At 36.6% G+C, this 23,151-nt stretch overlaps 1 protein-coding gene across 19 annotated transcripts in view; it reads right to left on the bottom strand.

Annotated features, from left to right (window-relative positions):
* Positions 1-23,151, bottom strand: part of METTL4 (methyltransferase like 4) — a 426,540-nt gene that overhangs the window by 371,056 nt on the left and 32,333 nt on the right. The window contains exon 9 of one of the 19 annotated variants that reach the window (XM_032467367.1): positions 19,380-20,854. The exons of the other annotated variants lie outside the window; for them this stretch is intronic. Within the exon in view, the coding sequence (XP_032323258.1) occupies positions 20,709-20,854 (146 nt within the window). The 3' untranslated portion in view covers positions 19,380-20,708. Of the gene's footprint in view, positions 1-19,379; positions 20,855-23,151 lie in introns of those variants that run through there. 19 annotated transcript variants of the gene reach the window in all.

Here is a 23,151-nt window from a genome sequence, read left to right as displayed (position 1 = left end):
ACAGTGAGGAAAAGGGAACAACAAAAAGTCATGTATGGGTAACCTGAATTCCTCAAGGAACAGAGAAAAATATTAGATTACATCAGTGGTTCTCAACCCTCACTGAAACCTGAAACCTGAGAAGCTTCTAAAAAATACCAATGCTTAGGTCCCAGTCCCAGAGATTCTGATTCACTTTGTCTGGGAGAGCCCCAGGCACCTACAGTTTTAAAAATTCCTCAGACGATTTTAATGTATAGCCAGAGTCGAGAACCATTAAGTTAAATGATACAAGATTGCAAATAAGCTTCCTGAAAAAAAATTCTTATATTTTCCCTCTACTTCCAGTGCTAATTTAGGCAAAATATGAACTACCCTTTAAGTACAGCCTGCTTTATGCAGAATTAAAAAATCAACATACACACACACAAACCTGTAAGTTTCCCATGAAAACCATCTGTCAAAATTATACTATGTGTAACTAGAGCCAAAAATTGTAAAGACTAAATTTATAAATAATGTTAATTACCACTTTAATTCTATTGAATCTCCATGGACTCTTTTGGTCTGAAGGAATAAAAGCCAAGTCAAACTAATTTCAGTGAAAGAGGGGAGCGGGTTTATCAGCTAAGAACTGCAAAGGACCGTAACAGATTCAACATTATGCACACTAGATCCAGGGCCCAAACAATGTCACCAAGTTTCTCACACTCTCTCATGCTTCCTTGCTCCCATTCTTAGCTGTGCTCTGTCTAGATGTTGGTCTCATTCTCTGTCAATTAACAGCCTCTAAGTGACAGGAGCCCAGACTCACATCTTTGCAACAACCTAACCTGAAAGGCAAAAGATGGTCTTTCCCGCTCCTCCAGAAGAAAATTCCCAGACAATGACTCTGATCGCCCTGAACTGGATCACAAGCCCGCTCTAAAAATCTCAAAATATAATCTATCTACAAATATATCATTTGACAACCAAATTGAGTTTTAAAACATTAATAGAAATGGACCTAGGAAAGAAGTAGAGAGAGTGAAAGACCAATCTGGAGAACTCTATCTGGAGCAAAATACATGTTACAGGAGATATAGTTGTTGAATTACAGAAACAAAGGTCTTATCAAGAATAGACTTTTATCATAAAGGGATGATTTGATTTTTATTCTGAGAACTAAGAGGGCCACAGAAGGATTTCAGCAGAAGAATGAGACGATCAGATTTGTTTTAGGAAGATTACTTTGGCATGTGGGGATAGACTGAACAGAAAGCATTTTAAAAATAGAAGCCAGTTAGAACGAAATTGCAGCTATCCACATGAAAAGACATCTAAACTTGTACTAAGGCAATAATAAAACAGATAAAAACAGGAAATGGGCTCAAGAGATCTTAAGAAGACGATATCTACATTAAACCAGAGTGAGGAGTTCTCAGAAAGGGAGAGGATTCAGGATGACTCATTGATTTCTGGCTTGGGAAACTTGGAAGAAAGTGATGCAATTCACTAGGATTCAGGAATAGAGGCAGATTTGGAAGGAAGAGATTATAAATTCAGTTTAAATATTAGAGTTATCAATGAGATAAAAATAGAGATCAATTCATACTGCAGATTCAGCTGAAAGATCAACTTTAATTGTAAAGTCATGGTGTTAGATGATTAGGACATGACCACATTAAAGTCACTTCTCAGGACAAGGTTAGAACCAGGAGCAGTGAGCAGAATGAGGAGCCATACCTTTTTTTTTTTTTTCATTTATGCAGGGCTGGACATTTTATTTCGTAACAATTTTATTGTGATATAATCTCTGTACATATATTTTTTTAACAGACTTTATTTTTTTAGAGCAGTTTCAGGTTTACATCAGAATTGAACAGAAAATACAAAGTTCCCACATAGCCCTATCCATCCACACATATATACTCCCCTACCCTCAACATCCCTCATTAGTGTGGCATATTTGGTACAATCAGTGAACTAATATGGACACATTATTATCAACCAAATTCCATAGTTTACATTAGGGTTCACTCTTGATGTTGTACAATCTATGGGCTTTGACAAATGCATAATGACATGTAGCCACCACTATAGTATCATACGGAATAATTTCATCACCCTAAAAATCCCTTGTGCTCCATCTATTCATCCCTCCCTCCCTCCCTATCCCCAAACCCCTGGAAACCACGATCTTTTTATTGTTTCTGTAGCTGTGTCTTTTCCAGAATGTCATTTGGTTGGAATTGTACTCTGTACATGTATTTTTAACAAATTTGGAGATGGGGGGAAGTCAGTAAATAATCCCAACCAGAATGGTGGTAGCTGATGGCATGAGCCCTATAGGAGGTCCGGCATGAACCCCAAAGGAGGTCCAGCATGAGAGGAGAAGCAAAGATTCTGAAGTGGTTAGTAAGGACAAAACGAACACTGACCTCGCCTCACCCCTGTGGGTTGGTACCACTGAAGAGGAGCGCAGTCACTTGGCCAGGATACCAAGGGGGGGGGGGGGGACTTTGGAAGAAAGCCAGGTGTTTGGCTCTCCAGTATCCAAACTCTAGGTAGGGAACAGGGTTTGGCCTTGGGAGGAAGAAAGAATCCAAAGTAGGAGCAGTCTCTCCTAACCACAGCCCATGAAAAGAGGGCACTCCCATGGCTCCCACGTTCTGCCAGCTCCCAGCCCACACTCCACCTAGAGGCAGTCACATAAGGGTGCAGCCAACCTGAGAAATTCTTCAAGGCATAGGTAGCAGGGCTTTTTTGGTTTTTGGGCTGGGGGGAGGGTGGTTTAGGAAAGTTCTAACTTAATTTTTTAAAGATTATACTCTATTTACAGTTATAAAATACCAGCTATATTCCCTGTGTTGTACAATATATCCTTGTGGCTTATGTTACACCTAATAGTTTGTACCTCTTAACCTCCTACCCCTATAGGGCCCCTTCCCCCTGCCCCACTGGTAACCATTACCTTTGTCCTCTATATATCTGTGAGTCTGCTTCTTTTGTTATAGTCACTAGTTTGTTCTATTTTTTAGATTCCACATATAAATGTTATCATTACAGTATTTGTTTTTCTATAATTACACTTAGCATAATGTCCTCTACATCAATCCATGTTGCTGCAAATGGCAAATTTTCATTCTTTTTTATGATTGAGTAGTATTCTAAATATAATATTCTATATATATTCTATTATATATATATATATGTCTTTATCCATTTATCTGTTGATAAGACACTTAGATTGCTTACATATCTTGGCAATTGTAAATAATGCTGGTATGAACATGGAGTGCATGCATCTTTTTGAATTGGTATTTTTGGCTTTTCAGATTTATACTCAGGAGTGGAACTGCTGGGTCATATGGTAATTCTATTTCAGTTTTTTGAGAAACCTCCATACTGTTTTCCACAGTAGCTGCACCAATTTCCATTCTCACCAACAGTGTGCAAGTGTTCCCTTTTTCCTACATCCTCACCAACATTTGTTATTTGTCTTCTTTTTGATGACAGCTATTCTGACAGGTGTGAGGTGATAGCTCAGTGTGATTTATGGATTTGCATTTCCCTGATGATTAGAGATGCTGAGCATTTTTTCATGTGCCTGTTGGACATTTGCATTTCCTCTCTGGAAAAATGTCTATTTGGTTCTTCTGCCCATTTTTCAATCAGGTTGTTTGTTTTTTTGATGTTGAGTCGTATGAGCTGTTTACATATGTTGGATATTAACCCCTTATTGGTCACATCATTTAAAAATATCTTCTCCCATTCAGTAGGTTGTCTTCATTTTGTTGGTGATTTCCTTTGCTGTGCAAAAGCTTTTAAGTTTAATCAGGTCCCATGTGTTTAATTTTGCTTTTACTTCCTTTGCTTTAGGAGACAGATCCAAGAAAATATTGCTACAATTTATGTTAAAGAGAGTTCTGCCTATATTTTCCTCTAGGAGTTTTATGGCATCCAGTCTTACATTTAGGTCTTTAATCCATTTTGAGTTTATTTTTGTACATGGTGTTAGAGAACATTCTAATTTCTTTTTTTTATTGTGGCTGTCCAGTTTTCCCAGCACCACTTATTAAAGAGAGTGTCTTTTCTCCACTGTATATTGTCTCCTTTGTTGTAGATTGACTGTAAATGCTTGGATTTATTTCTGGACTCTCTATTCTGTTCCATTGATCTATGTGTCTGTTTTTTGTGCCTGTATCATACTGTTTTGATTACTAGCTTTGTAGTATAGTCTGAAGTCAGGGAGACACAGGTAGCAGTTCAAATGACAAGTAGGACACGAGGCACACTGCAAACATTAAGTATTCTAATATGATATCCCTTGAGCATCATAGGTAGAAAAGGATTCCCAATATTCAACGCCTAAAGGCACCATTTTCTATCATGTGAATGTGTTCTTCTGTCTGCTGTAGTTGACAATTTGGGCAAGGGAAGTGGCAGAGTATGGAGAGGCATGATAACTTGAAAAACAGTGCTGGTGTAACTGTAAACGTAAAACATCTTTGTATTTTTTTAACTCTAAAATATCAATTTCCACATATATATTTTATTATTAGCTAGAGAGCATGGATGGCTGAGAGTCCAATGGTAACAGTGATGGAGGCTGGGATCCAGTGGCAGCCCCCTACACAAACCGACCCAGTGCCTATAATTCCAGCTATAGCTGCCCAGTTTCCCTTGGTTCCTGCCTGTTGTCCAAAAACTGGGTTTACCTCTTGATGGATGTTGAGCCAAAAGACACAACCAAGCCAAAAAGCAGGAGAAGGAAGGATTTATTACTTGCAGCAAGTAAGAACAACACGGGGGATATTTCCCAAGGCAGTGTCTCCCCAGACAGTAAAATTGGGAAAATTTTAATTTAAGGGTGTATGCATATTTATGAAGGGGCTTGAGCAGAGGACAATTCAGCATAGCATTGGGGCAGAAGCTGACAGAGTCCAGGCTCTAGTTGACTGAAGTCATGAGGGTCAGCAAAGGTCAACATCATCATTCCAATTAGTCTGGTGGTTGAGTGCTCGAGGGGTTTGGATTCTGCAAAAAAGCTCAAGAATATGCTTCAGGCTAATCTTTACCTCTGATGCAGAAATGGGAGTCTTTACAGCTGATTTTTTGTCTCCAGTATGGTTAAGCTATTTCCCTGGTCTGTTAAGAGCTGTTTGTTCTTACATTCATTTGCTCCCTTAAAATCATTAACTACTGAGAACTTTCCTTACTGCAAGGGCAAGCATTGTGGCCAGACATATTACAAAATGATTTAGGCCTAAAATGGCTTCTCTTGTCAAGAAAGTTATGTCTGGTTCTTTTCCTCCAGGGACCCACTACCCTATCTGCTTACATGCCCATTTTCTTAGCCTGGTTCTCAATCCTTCCTGTTACTGGATATCTTTGCCATAAATTCCTCTTCAGTTGTTTGCAACCAAAAACTCTATCAGGTATAGGTGACAAGTACTTTCAGAGGCAAAATGAATGATGTACTATGACAGAGTCCCTGGCTCTGTTAAGACTTCTAAATTGTAGTACAAGGAGTTTCGCAGAGTTTCTAAACATAAAAGCAAAAGTTCAAAGGAGAAAAGTGACGTGACAAAATGAAAATTAAAATAATTTCTATGTCAGAATATACCATAGCTAAAATTAAAAGGCAAACTAAAAGAGTACATAAGAAAATGTCCTAGGGCTTTCCAAAATTAGAAATATCTCCGTCCTCTGGTCAAGACTGTGTGTTGGTTGTTTTGATCCCCATAAGAAAGAAATTATATAAGAGATAAAATTTGTCAAAAGATTTTAGTCTCTATTTCTTATCAAATGCAGGGACTTGTAGTATTGCTTGCACAATTCCTTTTCTCTGCCTGAAGGTGAGATTCCACAACCAGGTAAACATTCCTGGGTTTGAGAGATGGTGAAACTCCCTTGGCAATGAGTTTCCTGGTTGAGTGACAGAGGAATGGTCCTTGACCTTGACAGAGTTAAGTTTCCAGGGATGTGTTGACAATCTTATCAAGGCAGGGCAGAGGATAGAGGGAGAAATAGGAAGAGGATAATGTTCCTATCCCATTAATTGTTTCACTCAGGCAAGAAGTTATGATACCAACTGCGTATCTGGTTATAATTTTCCTTTACCATTTATCGGCTTACTTCATAAATGCTCTCTCTTCCCTCCATTCACCTTCAACTTTAAGACAAACATTGGCAATCTAGCATTAAACATATATTTATTGAGTTTCTACCATGGAATAAAGGACTGTGCTAAGAGCCAAAGATCCAGAAAGGAATAGTCAAGAGGAAGGAGAAAATCATATGGGCTCAGCTGTCCTATTGTATTTAACAGAATAGGACAACCTTGAGACATGTTGTATACAAGCATAATCAAAATGCTTGACACTTTTTTAACCTAAGCTTTTTTTCTCATTTTCTTTTTTTTATGTTTGTTCACTTGCTAAATCTCAATAATGCCAAGAAAGGAAACATATATTTCATTTAATTAAAAGCTTTCAGAGCTGAACTTGCTATAGAACACTGTACCCTCAGAGACAATGAACCATCCTTCCCATCAACAGGTTTAAAATCATAGTGTGATCTACTAACAAAAATATTATGTTCCTTAATCTTAACAAATGGAAAGGCTGACAAAATCTCTCAAATCCGTGATTCCTCCATTAATTGCCTAACTTCATCATAGATCCATGAAAGCATATTCCTGGTCCTAAGCCCTTGAGACCTCTCCTATTCAGGTGATCTTGGACGGACCATGTGTAAATGTAAAGACTACTTGCCAGGGCTAGAATCACACTCTCCATTCATCCTCTCTACTCTACCCTAGTGCATTCTATGCTTTTCAATGGTGAAAGTGAAAGGGGAGGGAGCCCTGGGCCCTTCTACCAGCCTTACCACAGAGAAGAGAAGGTCAATGAAAAGGCAGGCAAGAAAAAGGGAGATGAAGACATCCAAAACAGATGACCACCCCCCAAAAAGTCATGTGGAAAAAAGCACTGTTAACCTCCTACTTCCCTCTGAAGCCGTCCCCTTTATGCCAAGATCCACCACCTAGTCTGGTTGTATGCACCTGAGGACTCCGTTAAAGATCTGAGTTACTTTTCCCTAGAAGAGAGGGAGGAGCAAACCTGAGTTCCTTCAGCCCACACAGAATACAGAGTGAGCCTCTACATTACCAATTTTACTTCAATCACATTTTCTTTTACAAAGATCATTCCTGAATTTGTCAAAATGATAAATCCATTCACAAAGGAGGAAGTTTAAATGGCTATTTTTTAAAATCTGCATGCAAAATTGATTTGGACCTGCCCATATTGGCTATGTCCATTAAGCTCTTCATTTTAGTTTCATTTTTAGTGAATTAAGAGAATGTAAACGTCTCCTTATCAAATGGCCTGAATACCTTTCAAACTCAACTTCAATGAGTTGAGTTGGGTCAAAATACATGTAAAGATTAGCCTTTGGAGAATAATTGCTACCAAGATGATACCAGCAGAAAGAAAACTCCATAGGCAATCCTATTGAAACCACACTTTATCAGAGCTAGAAGGAACCTTGGATTTCGATTCCAGTGCTTTGCAAAGTGTGCCATGCTATAGTGAAGGAGCTTGGGAATTACTGAGAGATAAAGGGATGGTTTAGTGCACAGGACTTTGTTGTCCTTTCTCATCCCACCCCTAACTTTCACCTCTATCTTTCCTATGAGGTTGCTACTCAGTTTTTTTTTTTTTTTCTTTTAAGAAAAGAGTCTCATTGCTAAACATAAATTTGAAAACCAATAGACTTCCCAATTTACAGGTAAAGAAAGGTCCAGGGAGATAATCTGCTCAAGCTGCTTATGGCATAGCCAGTTCAGAACACAAGTCTTCCCATTCCATGATACTATACTGCCTCCTCTCCAAAAACACCTTAACAGAACCGATTATACAGAGACAGAGAGATGTGCACACTTAACATATCTTTCCTAACTCAAATTTTTTTTTAACAAAATACTACATGTGAAAAAAATCAAACTGAAAGTCTGGTCTAATAAAGAAGCCATCAGCCACATATGGCTTCTTAAATTTAATTTTTACTTAATTAAAATGAAATGAAACGAATATTCCAGTTTCTCAGTCTACTAGCCATATTTCAAGCAATAAAGGGCTGCATATGACTACTATGTTGACTGCACATATATAAAACAGTTCCACCACTGCAGAAAGTTCTATAGGAAAGTAATGGTGTAGACAAGATCTCATCACTGCCCAAACAAAACAGCACTTAATTCATGTTCATAAATGCCACCAAGAGATAATAATCACTTCAATTCAGTACCATAATCCCTTTCAAAGAAGAGGGCAAGACGCATATTTCACTTCACACTTTTTTTTATTTAGCTGAAAGTTCAAATGTATGTAACACATAAAATTTGTAATTTATCCTGTCACAAAGGAACAGAGTCAGTCATGTTCAAGGAGAAAGTTTATACAAGGGAAAATTATTGTTCAACTCTTATTGTTAATATCTTTCCTAATATAATTTTCATATGAAGCAATAAAAAATGAAAACATTGTCAGGTTCTTTTTAATAAGGTTAGGGGAGAATCTAGGAACTCTATATTGATACTTTAAATTTATTACTAAACATTCTCCACAAGATCAATTCATAAAGTAGAATTGTTTTCTTAAAATTTAAGAGGAAATTCCTAGGGTAAGATATATTTGAAGATTACATACCTTTTGGATAATACTCTAAAGGACCATAAAACATTTCGGAAAATATTACTACCATTAAAAATATTTCAGTTCAATGTTGGACCTGGTCCCAAGATGAGTCAAATTGCTTCAGAAATCTTTGGGAGAATAGTAAAAGAAAAATTAGTTCTTTTAGAGTCAAAGGCATCTTACAATGAAAAAGAAGGACTCAAGATAAAAATGATGTTAAAAACAGAAAGACGGGGAGCTGGGAATTTTACAGCAAGTCCTCATTTCCTGACATTAATAAGAAATATTACTTAACAGAATAGGGAGCCCAGGAATAAACTCATGCATATATGGCTAATTAACTTACGACAAAGGAACAAAGAATATACAATGGGAAAATATAGTCTTTTTAATAGTGTTAGGAAAACTAGAAAGCCACATGGAAAAGAATGAAACTGGACCCCTCTCTTACATCATACACAAAAATCAACTCAAAATGAATTAAAGACTTGAATGTAAGACCTAAAACAATAAAACTCCCAGAAGAAAGCAGAGGGGGTAAGTTCCTTGACAATGGTCTTGGCAATGATTTTTTTAACATGACACCAAAAGCAAAGGCAACAAAAGCAAAAATAAACAAAAAGGGACCACATTAAACTAAAAAACTTCTGCACAGCAAAGGAACCATCAACAAAGTGAAAAGGCAGCCTAGGGAATGGGAGAAAATACTTCCAAACCACATCTCTGATAATGGGTTAATAACTGAAATACACAAGGAACTCATATAACTAATAGCCAAAAAACAAATAATCCAATTTAAAACCAGGCAAAGAACCTGAACTGACCAAAGAAAACCTACAAATGGGCATAGGTATATGGAAAGGTGCTCAACATCACTAGTCATCAGGGAAATCCAAACCAAAACCACAATGAGATATCACCTCACACGTGTTAGGATGCTTATTACCAAAAAGCTAAGAGAACAAATGCTGGCAAGATGTGGATAAAAGGGAACCCTTGTACACTGCTGGTGGGAACGTAAACTGGTACAAAGACAGTATGGAGTTTCCTCTAGAAATTAAAACTAGAACTACCATATGATCTAGCAATCCCACTCTAGGTATATATGCAAAGGAAGTGAAATCAATCTCTCGAAGAAACATCTGTACTCCCATGTTCACTGTAGCATTATTCACAAAAGCAAGGGTACATAAACAGCCTAAATATACACCGATGAATGAATGGATAAAGAAAATGTTTTATTTATATGTATATATATATGGTATATATAAATTGTATACATATATATATCTCACAGAAAGACAAATACTGCATGGTATCACTTATATGTGGAATCAAAAAAAAAAAAAATGCAACACATAGAAACAAAATAAAATGGTGGTGGCCAGAGTCCGGGGAGTGAGGAAAATAGGGAAAGGCTAGTAAAGGGTACAGATTTTCAGCCATAAGATAAATAAGGTCTGAGGATCTAAGGTATAAATGGTAACTATATTTGATAATACTGTATTATATGATTGAAATTTGCCTTTAATGTTTCCATCTATCTAAAGCACTCCAAAAAAGCCCATTCAGATTACATGGCAAATAAGAAAGACTAATAAACCACAAAATGCAATAGCTAAAGTACTCACAGAAAATGAGAAAATGAATAAAGTTTGAAAATTACTTACAGATGTCATGGAGATAAAATAATCTTTTGTAATTAAAGCTACATTTTTGGAACTTCATGTAGTACAATTAGAATTATAGTCTACAGATACTCTGGATACTCAGAGTTAACATTTTATCAACCCTTAAATAATGTCTCTTACTGCAGCTTAAAAGAAAACTAACTGAATTATTTTATTCACCTGTCTCTCTCATCTGGACAGATGATACTTCCAACTCTCAATGGTCTCAAGAAATGTACCATATTTCTCAAGATTCTAAATTAATGATATCTGTAGGTTGGCATTTCAATGACAGCACATACCATCTCACTCTAGAGAAAAACAGGTACATGCTGATTCATTTCCATATGTGTAACCAGAAAGCACTAAAACTTGTGCTAAAAACAGCATATTCTGGCATTACTTAGAGCAACTGGCATAATGGGTGGGAAGAGCTGTGGATAATGGACATTAAATGGTTTATAATCCTGCCTACTTGCCTTTGAGTCCTAGTTTTGCCACTTACTAGCTGTGCGACCTTGGGTATATACTTAATATCCTTGGGTCTCCTTTCATCATTTGTAGAATAGCAATGAAAATAACTCACACAGGAATGTTCATATAAACTTTATTTATAATAGCCCCAGACTATAAAAAACACAAAAGTCCACCGACAGAATTATAGTAGGGAAATTCCAGGAATGACCCCCAATGACCCACATCCTAGTATAATCCCCTCCTCTGTGTGACTGTAACCTGCGAATATGATTATGTTTCCTTGTATGCAAAATGGAGATTCTCCAGGTGAACCAATCTAAACACACAACCTTTTAAAAGCTGTTTTCTCTGGCTGATAGCAGAAGGTAAAATCAGTGAGATTAGAAACACAAGGATCTGACACACTTCTTCAGCTCTGAAGATGGAGGGGGTGCAGTCTCTACTGAGAACCACCCCTGCTGTCAGCCAGCAGGGGAACAGGGACTTCAGTCCTACAACCACATGGAACTGAAGTTTGCCAACAATATGAGTAAGCTTGGAAGCAGTTTATTCCCTAGAGCACAAGAGTCCAGCTTGATCAATTCCTTGCTTTTGGCCTTGTGAGATTCTATGCAAAGAATCCAGACTAGTCTGCTTGGAATTCTTACCTACAAATTTGTGAAATTTTTTTTAAATGGTGTTGTTTAAAACTACTATGTAGTAATTTGCTATATAACAATAGAAAACTGATACATACTTTGGTACCTGGAAGTGGGGTGCTGTGATAACATATACCTAAAATGTGACTTTGAAATTGGGTACTGGGCAGAGACTGGAAGATTCTGAGGAGCAGGATGGAAGTCTTGAACAGACTGTTAGTAGAAACATGGACTTTAAAGACACTGCTGATGAGGACTCAGAACTGAGAGGAATTCAGAGGAACATGCCACTGGAAACTAGATGAAAGGAAATCCTTGTTACGTAGAGGCAGAATAATTAGCAAAATTATATCCTGCAGTTATATAGAAGAAAGGAGAATTCAAAAGTGACGAACTTAAATATTTAGCTGAGGGGATTTCCAAGCCAGGGCTGAAGGTTCTCCCTGGTTTCTTCTTGCTGCTTATAGTAAAATACAGGAGGAGATAAATTGAGGAAGCAACTGCTAAGGAATCAGGACTTGCTAATTTGGAAAATTCCTGGCCTATTCAGATGGCAAGAGATAATAAAAGTAAGAGATTGCTTCTGGAATCAAGGCTAAAGAACAGTTTGGTGAAACCTTGGAAAGATGAAAGGGTCAGAGTATTCAGCCACACAAAAGATCCTTCCAAGTGATTTAAGCATGTTCCTAACAGATCTCTCAATCAATCAAGAGGACCCCCGAGGAAGTTTGAGAGCCTTGGCTCTCAGCCATCTCAGCAGAAGCCAAAAAACAGACAGCTTTAAAAAAAAAAAAAAAAAAATGTGGATTTGCCTCTAGTCTGTTAGGAGTGAATCAATCCCCTTGAATTCCAAACAAAATCCAAAGAAAGTTTTAGATCAGTAAACACAAAACCAAAGTAAGCTGCAAGGGAGAGAGTATAAAATGAAAAAAAGACTGTCAAATTCCCCAAATTCCACTGATAGGAAGCAAGGTGATAAAAACAACTCAGCTGCTAGTTTTCACAGAAAAGGATGGCTTTCAAAGGATAAAAACAAATGCCTAGAGGGCGGAACCAGAGCTGGGAACCACCCATTTTTATCAGGCCTTGAAGCTCTAATCAAGGAACTCTGCCTGGAGTTTACCTGGCTGGAGTTTTAAACTGCTTTGGACAAGTAAAACCATTATATTTTTCCATTCCCCCTATTTTTTTTAACTAGGAATGTCTATAATTCTTATGCTATGCTTGTCCAACTATTGTGGGAATGTTGAAGGCAGGTCACTTTTTTCTTTAGTTCCACGGGTCCACAGATGGAGAGAAATTTTGCCCAGGACCTGTACTTAATGGAATACACCAGAAGTCTGCTCTAATCTGATTTATGTGATTTAGATGATGCAATTTGGGAGAATTTTGATGAAATTCTGGACTTTGGACTGATGCTGTAATGGCATAATACCATTTTGAAACCTAGATAGGGTGAATGTATTTCACATGTGGGACAGGCATGGCTCATTGGGGGTCAGAGGTTGGGTTGTGGTAGGCAAAATTCTAAGAATGACTCCCAGTGACTCTCATGCTTATATAACCTCCTCCCCTTGAGTTTGGTGGGAACCTGTGAATGTGATGAACTATTACTTCCATGACTATATTACACTATATGACAAACATAAGCATATACACCTGGAGATTATCCAGGTGGGCCCAATCTCATCACAAAAGCCCTTTAAAAGCAGAGAATTTTCTCTAGATGGAAGCACAAGGGAAGTGAGGGAGAGTCAATGGGTAAGTAGGACTCAATGTGCTATTGTGACTTTGAAGATCAAGGGAGCCATGTGCCAAGGACCAGAGAGAAGTCTCTAGAAGTTGAGTGGACTCCTAGCCGACAGACAGCAAGGAAACAGAACTAAATTCTGCTATTAACCTGAATGGCCTTGAAAATGGATTCTTCCCTAGAGTTTCCAGATAAGAGTTCAGCCCACCCAACACCTTGTTTTTGGCCTTGTGAGATCCTGAGCAGTGAACCTAGCGGAGACTGCCCAGACTTCTCACCTATAAAACTGTATGGTAAATACAGGTGTTGTTTCAAGCCGTTATGAGTGTGGTAATTTGTAACAGCAGCAATAGAAAACTAATACATGAATACATAAGAGATGGTATGTCCACGCAATTGAATATCACTCAGCAATAAAAAGTAATGAATTACTGACACACACACACTCAGAATGGAAGATCTCAAAATAATTATGCTGAGTGAAGGAAGCTAGACTGAAAAATAGAGTACTTGCTGTATGATTTCATCTACAGACAATTCCAGAAAATGCACACAACTCTATAGTGCAGAAAGCAGATCAGTGATTGCCTGGTGATAGGGTGGGGAGGGGTGGTTAAGGAAGATGGATTATAAGGGGCCATGAGAAAATCTTAGATGACAATCTTGTTTATTATCTTGTTTGTGATGTGGATTCACAGGTGTACACATAAGTCAAAGCTCATTAACCTATAAGCTATAAATACATGCAATTTATTTACATTAATTACACCTCAATGCAACTGTAAAAAAATTAAAAATAAGCCTCCTAGACAACTGTAGAAAAAAATGCCCAAATAACATTTTCAGAAGGCACAAAATGAAGAGCAGATTTAAAAAAAAAAACAACCCTATTAATTTAGCCTCTAGTTCTGCTAAACTGATTAAAAAAATAGTGTGCACTATTATCTTCTGTATTCCAAGAAAAAAAAATTTTTAGGCTTACAATCTAGAAAGAACAAAATGCTTCCCTTGTAACTCTTCTGAACCTGCACATTTTAGCTGCCTACTGTCTAGTAACATCATTACAGCCACTACCTAGAGTAAGAAAATAAATCAAAATTTAATCACGACATGGTTCATGCTCTCCATTTCTCATATTGCTTAGTGATCTCTAAGTGATCTGCTTCTCTAAACTTGTGCATCACTTCCACTGTTTCGCAGCGTAGTGTTTGTACACTGTGGTTTGTTACGCTCTAATGGCTTCTTGCAAGAGTCCTCTCTATTAAATTGAACTCAAAAGATACTTGGAAGCCAAGGGTCAGTTCATTCATTCATTAAATAATGGCAGTTCCAGCTATGCTGGTAAGAGAAACATAAATTAAAATTTGTCCTACCTCCCATAATCTATTGAGAAGATGTAAAGTCTAAAGTGAGCCACCTACAGAATAAACCATTTCACATGATAAATGTGAGGAAAAACCTATCTAAATAATCCATATATATGAAAAGTGGCTCTAAAAGCAAGAATAAAAGCTTTCTTGCAGGAGATTTTTTTTTAAAAGGTGGATCACAAAATAAGAGGTACTGCCAGGAAGGCTGTAAATAAAGAGAAATGAGCATATATATTGAATACCAGGCCCTATGCTAGGCACTTCCACATATGTTATTTCACTTCATCCTCATTAATAATTCTACAGGGTTCAAAGGTTAGACCTTTTATTCCTCAGAAAAGGAAACAAAACAGGATAAAATAGTTTAAATAATTATTCAAACTCACTTAGAAGCTAAATATCAAGGGTCAATAAAGCCTAGTTTTTTCCTGACAGACGAAGGTCCTTGAGCAAAAGCAGAGTCCCCAGTTCAGGTAATAGTTAGTTTGACTAGCATTTAAGGTTTACAAAGGTAATGATGGGAGAAGCAGCTAAAAATCAAGCTGAATACCATACATTTTCCCTTCAAGATGTTGCCCCAAAATGATTTTAACACTGTAAACGACCATTCATTTGCCTTAGCTGTCACCAAAGGTACCTCCTTGTTGTATTACAGTTATCTGATAATAGGCCAAAGTCTAATCAGAAAAAGTAAATGGAAAAAAGTTTTCTCAAGCTCCCCACTCCTAGAGATCAATTTGTTTCTATTTGGTCCCTAGAATCTGGACTGATACTGAAAAAATCCGAGTTCCACTCAAGTTCACAGAAGCCCCAGAAGATCTAGGTTAACTTGTAGAAATATTTAGAGGAAAATATTTTGTGGAGTTATCATGTTATTCTGGTATTCTGACTTGCTTTCAAGCTGGAGCAGACTGGTCAACAGAGCCATGAATTTAATTAAGACGCTCTGTGGAGTTTGGGGTTGGTCTATGCATCTGAACACTAACAGCAGATAACTATGGTGCATTAAATAATTTGCACCTGTACTTAACATTAATGTCCCCTTTCTAACAATCTGAACAGCCACCTTCAAGTCCAAGCCTATATCTTGTGGAAGGGCTTCCTTAAAAATGTGAACTTAAAATGACTAATCTAACTGAGGAAAACACAGCTATATGGTAAGTGCGCTAATGGCTTATGTCAAAGGGTTTAGCAGCCCATCTGATTCTGAGCGATTCTGAGTTGCACTCAGGCTATCAGTACAACCAATGTCACTAAAATCGCTAACAAAAAATATTGTGTTACTATGTTAATAACACAAGACTGATGATATCACATACTGAGGAAGGTATGTTTGGATGATTACACATGAACCACTCTAATTTTGCTTCAGGTCCCACAGTGGATCCTCTGATTAGTAGCTGACGAGCCTGTTATTAAGATCTCAAGTTCATCGGCAAACATGGTACAACAGAAAGTGTCTTAATTTAGGACACAGAATAGAATTCATGTCTTGGTTATCACTTATCAGCCATGTCAGTTTGCCTCTATGAACCTGGTCCCTCATTATAACTACAATTTCCTAAGGCTGCTTTGAGGATAAAGTGACATAACTGAAGTAAAAGAACTCTGATAATCAGAAAACTATGCCAACAGTGCCGTGGTGCTTCCCAGGGTGTGGCAGGCCAGTGGTACATGAGTCAAATGAGGTGAATAAGACAGCAACTTTAAGGAAGGAAAAGCCTTTCAAGGTGATTATAATCATCCTCTGAATCACAATCAGTAAAAACCAATGTCTCACTAAAGCTGAATACATAAAAATTCACTAAAAGTATGTCTCTAGAGTAGCAAGCCTGAAAAAGAAAGATTTAGGAACCTAGGGGTTCCTGGTAAGAGTGAGTCTGAGTGGCAGAATTAGGATGACTAGAACAGGACAAGGTAGATAGAGCCTACGGCAAGGGCAGAGCAAAGGCAGCAACTAAAGCAAAGCTCAGACATGAGTCATGTACTAGCCGCTCCATCTTCCTCCAAGACCACTAGTCCACAGTGATGTTGGCTTCCCTCAAATGCTGACATTCAAGAGTAGAAACCTACTACCCACTGGTGCCTTTTAGATCATCTGAAGAAACAAGCCTTATTTACTTATTTTGTACCTTATCAACTGGAAAATGCCTTAGGTGGCTATGGCTGCCTCAGTCAGCTCTGGGCTGCTGTAACAAATTACCACACAGTGGGTGGCTTAAACAACAAACATTTATTTCTCACAGTTCTGGAAGTTGGAAGTCCAGGATCAGGGTGCCAGCATGGTCAAGTTCTTGGTGAGAGCCCTCTTCCTGGTTATATTCTTACATGGCCTTTCCTTGGTGCTTGCATGCAAAGAATGAGATCCTGGGTCTCTTCCTCTTCTTAGAAAGGATTAATATCCTTTATAAGGACAATAATGAGGGCCCTATCTAACCCTAATTGCCTCCTAAAGGCTTCAAATATTTAGAGGTGGTTCCAGATACCATCACATTGAAAGTTAGGGTTTCAGCATATGAATTTTGACACAAACATTCAGTCCATTGCTGTTGTACATAAAGATCAAGTTCCTGACATCTCCAGCAAAGTTTAACAGATCTATTTTAACCCAAAATTAATGTGCCATGTGCCTGAGGTCTCTACAGAGGAAACATCAGAAAGGCCACCAATTAACCACCTGTGGATGTCATCAAACAATGTGAAGTAACTGGCGGCTCAGTCAGCACGGCAGCATGTAATCAAGAGTTGAAGCCCAAAGCCACATGTGCCCTTTGTTTTCATTTTTTTTTAATTACTTGTTTTTAGGCAGGACCACAATAGGAACAAAGGAAGATTTCAAAGATTCCTCACGTATAAAATCAAATGCAGGCTAGGAAATCTGATCTCAAGAACAAGATTGAGAAAATATGATGTTTAGATTAAAAAATTATATGGGCAACATTCAGGTGAATCCCCTGGAGCACACACTGTGATAGACAATCTTTCTGACCTGAAATTAAAAAGTACGCAAGGGGTCCAAACATTTGTTGAGTGCTTACAGTATTCCAAGCACTGTTTTAAGTGCCTTACATGCATTAACTCATTTAATTCTCACAATTCTATGAGCTGAGTATTATTACTGCCCCTGTCTACGGATGGAGAGGCTAAGGCACAGAAACTTACCAGAAATAAAAGCTAATAGCTGAAAAAGTTGAGGTTCAAACCTAGGCAAGTTGTCTTCAGAATGCAGTGACTGCTACAGTGAACTTACTGCCTTAAATACAAAAAAGACCTTGCACCTACAGTGGCCAAGAGAACTAAAAGAAAGTAAGTCAAACCGACTAGACGGTACAAAGGCTGAACAAGAAAGGAAAACGAGTGACAAAAACAATTAAGTTAAAGAGGATCTGCTTCCAAAAGAGTAAATGTTCTGTGATTTTACTCTAATGGACCTTGTGTGAGAGGGTGAAAGAGAGTAGAGAGAAAGAGAATTCCAAGGATGCGATCTTACGAGGCAAGATTCCTCAGTTTCTTGAGTGAGGTCAGCCATTAACCACGTAGAGGTGAAATGGCTGGGAGGCTTTTTGTGTGGGTTGAGCGGAATGCCCAGTGTGACTGCATGGAATTCAGGGTAGGTCCAAATCAAACCACACACTAGTGCTACAGGGAATAGGCTACAACGCAATGATACCACTTCAGAAATCCTTAACCATTTTTTTTGGCTTTCCATGTTCTTATATGAAAGACAGCATGGACTTTGGAGCCTGGGAACTGTGCATTCTAATCCTAGTTTCATTACTTACTACAAGTTTTTGGACAAAATAGTCTCCTTGGCCTCATTTTTTTGACTATTAAATGGAGATATCTCTCAGGGCTGTGTAAGGATTAGAAACAATAAAATGTGTAAAAAGCACAGCAAAAAGTAACACACACTATACTGTATAGCACAGGGAAATATATTCAAGATCTTGTGGTAGCTCATAGCAAAAAAAAAAATGTGACAATGAATATATGTGTGTTCATGTATAACTAAAAAATGGTGCTCTACACCGGAATTTGACACAACATTGTAAAATGACTATTACTCAATTTAAAAATGTCAAAAAAAAATTCTCACACCAACACTAAAATAAATTAATTAATTAATTTAAAAAAAAAAGTAACACATACTATTCAATAAATGTTAGCTCTATCCCTTTGCCTGAGCATTTCCAAGAATCCTAAAAGAACTTATGTGTGTAAAAATAATATGACAGGAAAAAAAAAATCTTCACAAGTTTTAAAGATAGTATAAAAAGCTCTGGATGAAAACATACTATGAAATAAACTGAATAATAAAGTCACTAGGTCAATTGGCTAAACCTTATCAGTAATGAAGTCAAAGTTCAATGTTCTTAGTCTGGCCTTTCTGTTCTTACAAGGTATGTTGTTGCTTTATTTTGCAGAATTATCCTTTGTTCAAAAAAGAGCCCAATAATTAAACAGGTGTTACAAACAAGGCCCAGAGATGTACACCTTAGGAGCAGAATTAAGACTAGAACTTCTGCCTCTTTAATACTAGACTCAGTGAATAAAAACTGTCTTTTTCTCTCTTAATTATCAGTATCTATGATGCAAAAATAAAAGTCCAAAAACTTGGTGAGAATAAAATATTTCCATAAACTACATAAAATCTATAAATACCACAAGCTAAAAAGAGTTTCAAATGAGGTTGTGAGAAGTTCACTTCAAGTTTAACACATTTTTCCTTTTAAATAACAGATTAGAATACCTCCATAAATATAAAGTTATGCCTCTGATACTATCACTCACATGCTCAAAGAACGAACAAACCTCAAAAATAACATTTTTATTTGGCAAAATCAGTAAACAAATTGGCAACCTTGACAGATAATCATTTCAGTCTAACATTTTATTTAGTAGATATCTGTAACAAATCTGTAAATAGTATACTTTTCTCAAAATGCTAAGTGAAAGAAGCCAAACACAGTCTGTTACATATTCTATGGTACCATTTACGAAATTCTAAAAAAGCAAAACTGATGATAGAAAATAAATCATTATTTGCCAAGGGCCAAAGATGGGAGAATGGGACTGACTGCAAAGGGACATATGAGTTTTGGAGGGTGAAGGAAATGTTCTATATCATGATTATGGTGGTAGATAGACAACTGTAAATACGTTTTCAAAACTCACTGAACTCTATGCTGAAAATTGCAGAGTTTTATTATGTAAAAATTATACCTAAAAAAAAATTTTAAAGGTTATATAGAATAAATCAGCATACTTTTCAAAGAACCATTTCAGTAAAAATACTTAGTAAACAAATGTTTATTTGTAGAAAATCTGTAAATAATATAAAAAAAGTTTTCACAATCATAAGCAGTGTTTACTTTCTGACATTATTATAAGAAGTTTTTTCCTTCTAGAAAGACAAGCAAAACTAAAAAGTGCTTGAAAAGTGACCTTGAATGCAATTTTAAAACCCTCCAAAAAATGTTTCATGAATTCAGTACAATGATGCAGTACTTGGCAGGCCTTTGAATATTTTTCCCAGTATGTAACTATACTAGAGGTTCTAAATTTGGGCGGTCCAGGGGCCAAGTAGACAATATAAGTGAACTGCATGGGGCAAGTGTTACTGTGGTGGACTGGAGAGTTCATGGCCCTTCCCAAGGGAGCTGCCACCACTGGGTCCCACAGATTGATGCCAGGAAAGAACATAGGCCACGGTGTGAACAGAGTTTCTAATGTTTAAAGAAAGGCCGAAATCTGGTCTTATATGTGAAATTTCTGATTTCTTTAACTGATGATTCAAAAAATCTTCATAACACCAAATGGGCCAAACAAAACACATCCACAGGCAGAATTATGACCTCCGGTCCTCAGTGCATGCTTTCCAAACTTTTTCAATAACAAAGTCTTGCCATTTTTCTAACTGCTTATCTCTTTATTTGTAGTGGGTCCAGAATAATATGGAATACTAGTACAACTGAAGTAAAATTTATCTCAAAATTACATGCAAGCTAGTCACTTCTAGTCATTTTGCTGAAAAACCAAGTCTTGTTTAAATTTCTAAGCATACTGGTTGGTAATAAAAGGAAAAATCAATTAGAATGAAGGGAGGAAAACTAAAGAAAAACACAATTTTAAGAGCATAGTCAGCTTCTAGACTCCAGAGCAATAAAATAATCCATGTGTTGAAATTTGAGAACTTCATTGCCCCAACTAGTCCAACCCGGCTGTAAATTCCGAGCAAACAATTCCAAACATTCCCCCTCTGGCTTGATATAGTCTTTTAGAACCTCTGTCCAAAAAAAAGAGAAAAAACAAAAAAATCATTATTCAGAAAGGAATCAATTTCCCTTAGCAATTAAGAGAAGAAAGGCAGAAATGTTTCCTTAAAAAAAAAAAAAACAGCAAATTAATTTCAAGGATTTCATCACAGGCTTTACTATTTATAGTTAGAAGTCATCTGAAATAAGCACCCTTGAGACTGAGAACAATACTATCAAAACTTTCAATAGTTCTGATTTATTGGTTTTCATCTGGAGATGAGAAATGAGGATTTTAACACCCACACAGGTGACTTTTCAGTTTTCAATAATGCTGACATACCTCCTGAGTACTGACTTCATTTATTTTTTAATAAATGTAATCCATGAGTAAAAAGAAGTCTATAGGAACAATACAAAGACAACCCACTTTAAAAACTAAGAGAAAATGAAGTCCCTGCAAACATATACTTTAATGTAAGAAATGGAGACAGATAGAAATATTCAGAACACATAATGAACAAATAACTCTACCTCCTCAGCTATAACTTGGTAGTACTGAAAACATTTCTTCACTTCCAAATTATAGACCCTTTTTACCTAAATTTCACCATGTTATTTCCACAGTTACGCATTCCTTATTCAAAGTATTCGTAACTACTGAAAATTGTATTTTGTTGGGGAAAATGGTACCTCATATATATGTTAGCTAAATAGCTGTGACCTAAACTAACAGAAAAGAGAGAATTCCATAATAGTTTTTTTTTTAAAGCACATGCTCAATTGAATGACAAATATTTAAATCAATTTAACCTTGATCATGTTGCTGGTTAGCTATATTTTTTGTATACATATGTTCTGTTACAAGTAAGTGGGTATGAAAATAACAACTCAAGTATAAAAAGTCACTAGGACAGGCAAAATATAGTTCTTAACTGCTATACAAGATTAAGCTTGGAAGAAGTTCATCAAATTCCCTTCAGGGACAATAAGGGTACCTTAGGAATACTCGATATGCATAAGGTTTAAAAGATAATATACGAAAAACTTTATATTTCATAATGTTCTTCAGTTGCTCTCATAGCAAATTAATTGTTCATCTGTCTGAAAGCACTGGTTCTGTTTCTCAAAAATCAAAAGAACTAAAAGTATTCATATCTGTAACTCAACAAAACTCAAACTAGGGCTTTAACAACTAGGAGATGCTGACAAGAGATTTCTCATCTTTTCATGAGTATATAATTAAAATGATACTAAACTTGAAAGAGAAAGATTTCCCCAGAGTCTTAGAGAACAATAAAACTATATCACTTTTCCATTTTTGCCCCATGAATTCAATGCCTTACTGGCCTCAATTAACTTTTGATGTGGTCTAAGGTTATAATGAAGCAAGGTTTTGTGTTTTTGTTTTTGCTTGTTTGTTCAGTTTTTCGGTACAAAGATGTTAGCAACTCTATTTTAGAATTTTAAACTGGAGTCTAAACTGTAGTAAGCCAGTCAAAAATATTTACTATTTCTGAGCACCCATTATAATCAGTGCTATGGGACTTAATAAAGGAAACAGATATCCATGTTTTCTAAGAGTTCACAATCTAACAGAAAAAGATGGCCGGGTACTCAGAGTGGAAAAATACATAAAACCTAAACCCATTTACCACCTCCAACTTTATCAATGTAACACATTTCTGCACAGATTTTTTTCGTTCCCAGTTAAGAAAAGCAGAAAATCAAGCAGTAATGATTTTATAATGTTAACCACATATGCTTAATTTCAAAACAGAGCAAAAAAGGCAAATTAGTGGAAATATTTTATTCTTACTGATTTTAAATAACAATGTAAAAGAAACTGCAAGATCCTAGAAGTTTTCATCACAAGAAAAAAAATTTTTGTGACTATGTGTCGACTTATTATAATCAGTTTATATATATATCAAATTATTATGATACACCTGAAACTAATACAATGTTACATGTCAATTATATCTCAATTTTAAAAAGCAAATCAAATGTATAAATTTAAATATGAATATGACATATAGAGAGATAAGTGTGTAACATATGGTATTAGTAAAACATACTTCCAGCCAATGGAAAGGAAGTAATCCATACACAGCCAGTCATTCCCCTTCTGTTCTAGGAGCAAGGGGCATGACTGGGGGAAAAGTGGCTCAAATGTTAGTGCACAGGATCTCATCAAACTATGTTTAACTCTTCAGATACAAACTGTTAGTGAGCAAAGTAGTAAAAATGAGTGGAAATTTCCCTAAGGTAAAATATGAAAAATAAAATTTTCATTCAAATACTCTAATTTCATTATTTTTCTACCTTA

This window comes from Camelus ferus, chromosome 24, assembly GCF_009834535.1.
Source record: "Camelus ferus isolate YT-003-E chromosome 24, BCGSAC_Cfer_1.0, whole genome shotgun sequence".
NCBI lineage: Eukaryota > Metazoa > Chordata > Mammalia > Artiodactyla > Camelidae > Camelus > Camelus ferus.
Note: the sequence above shows the minus strand (reverse complement) of the source record. Positions and strands in the feature narration are given on the sequence as shown.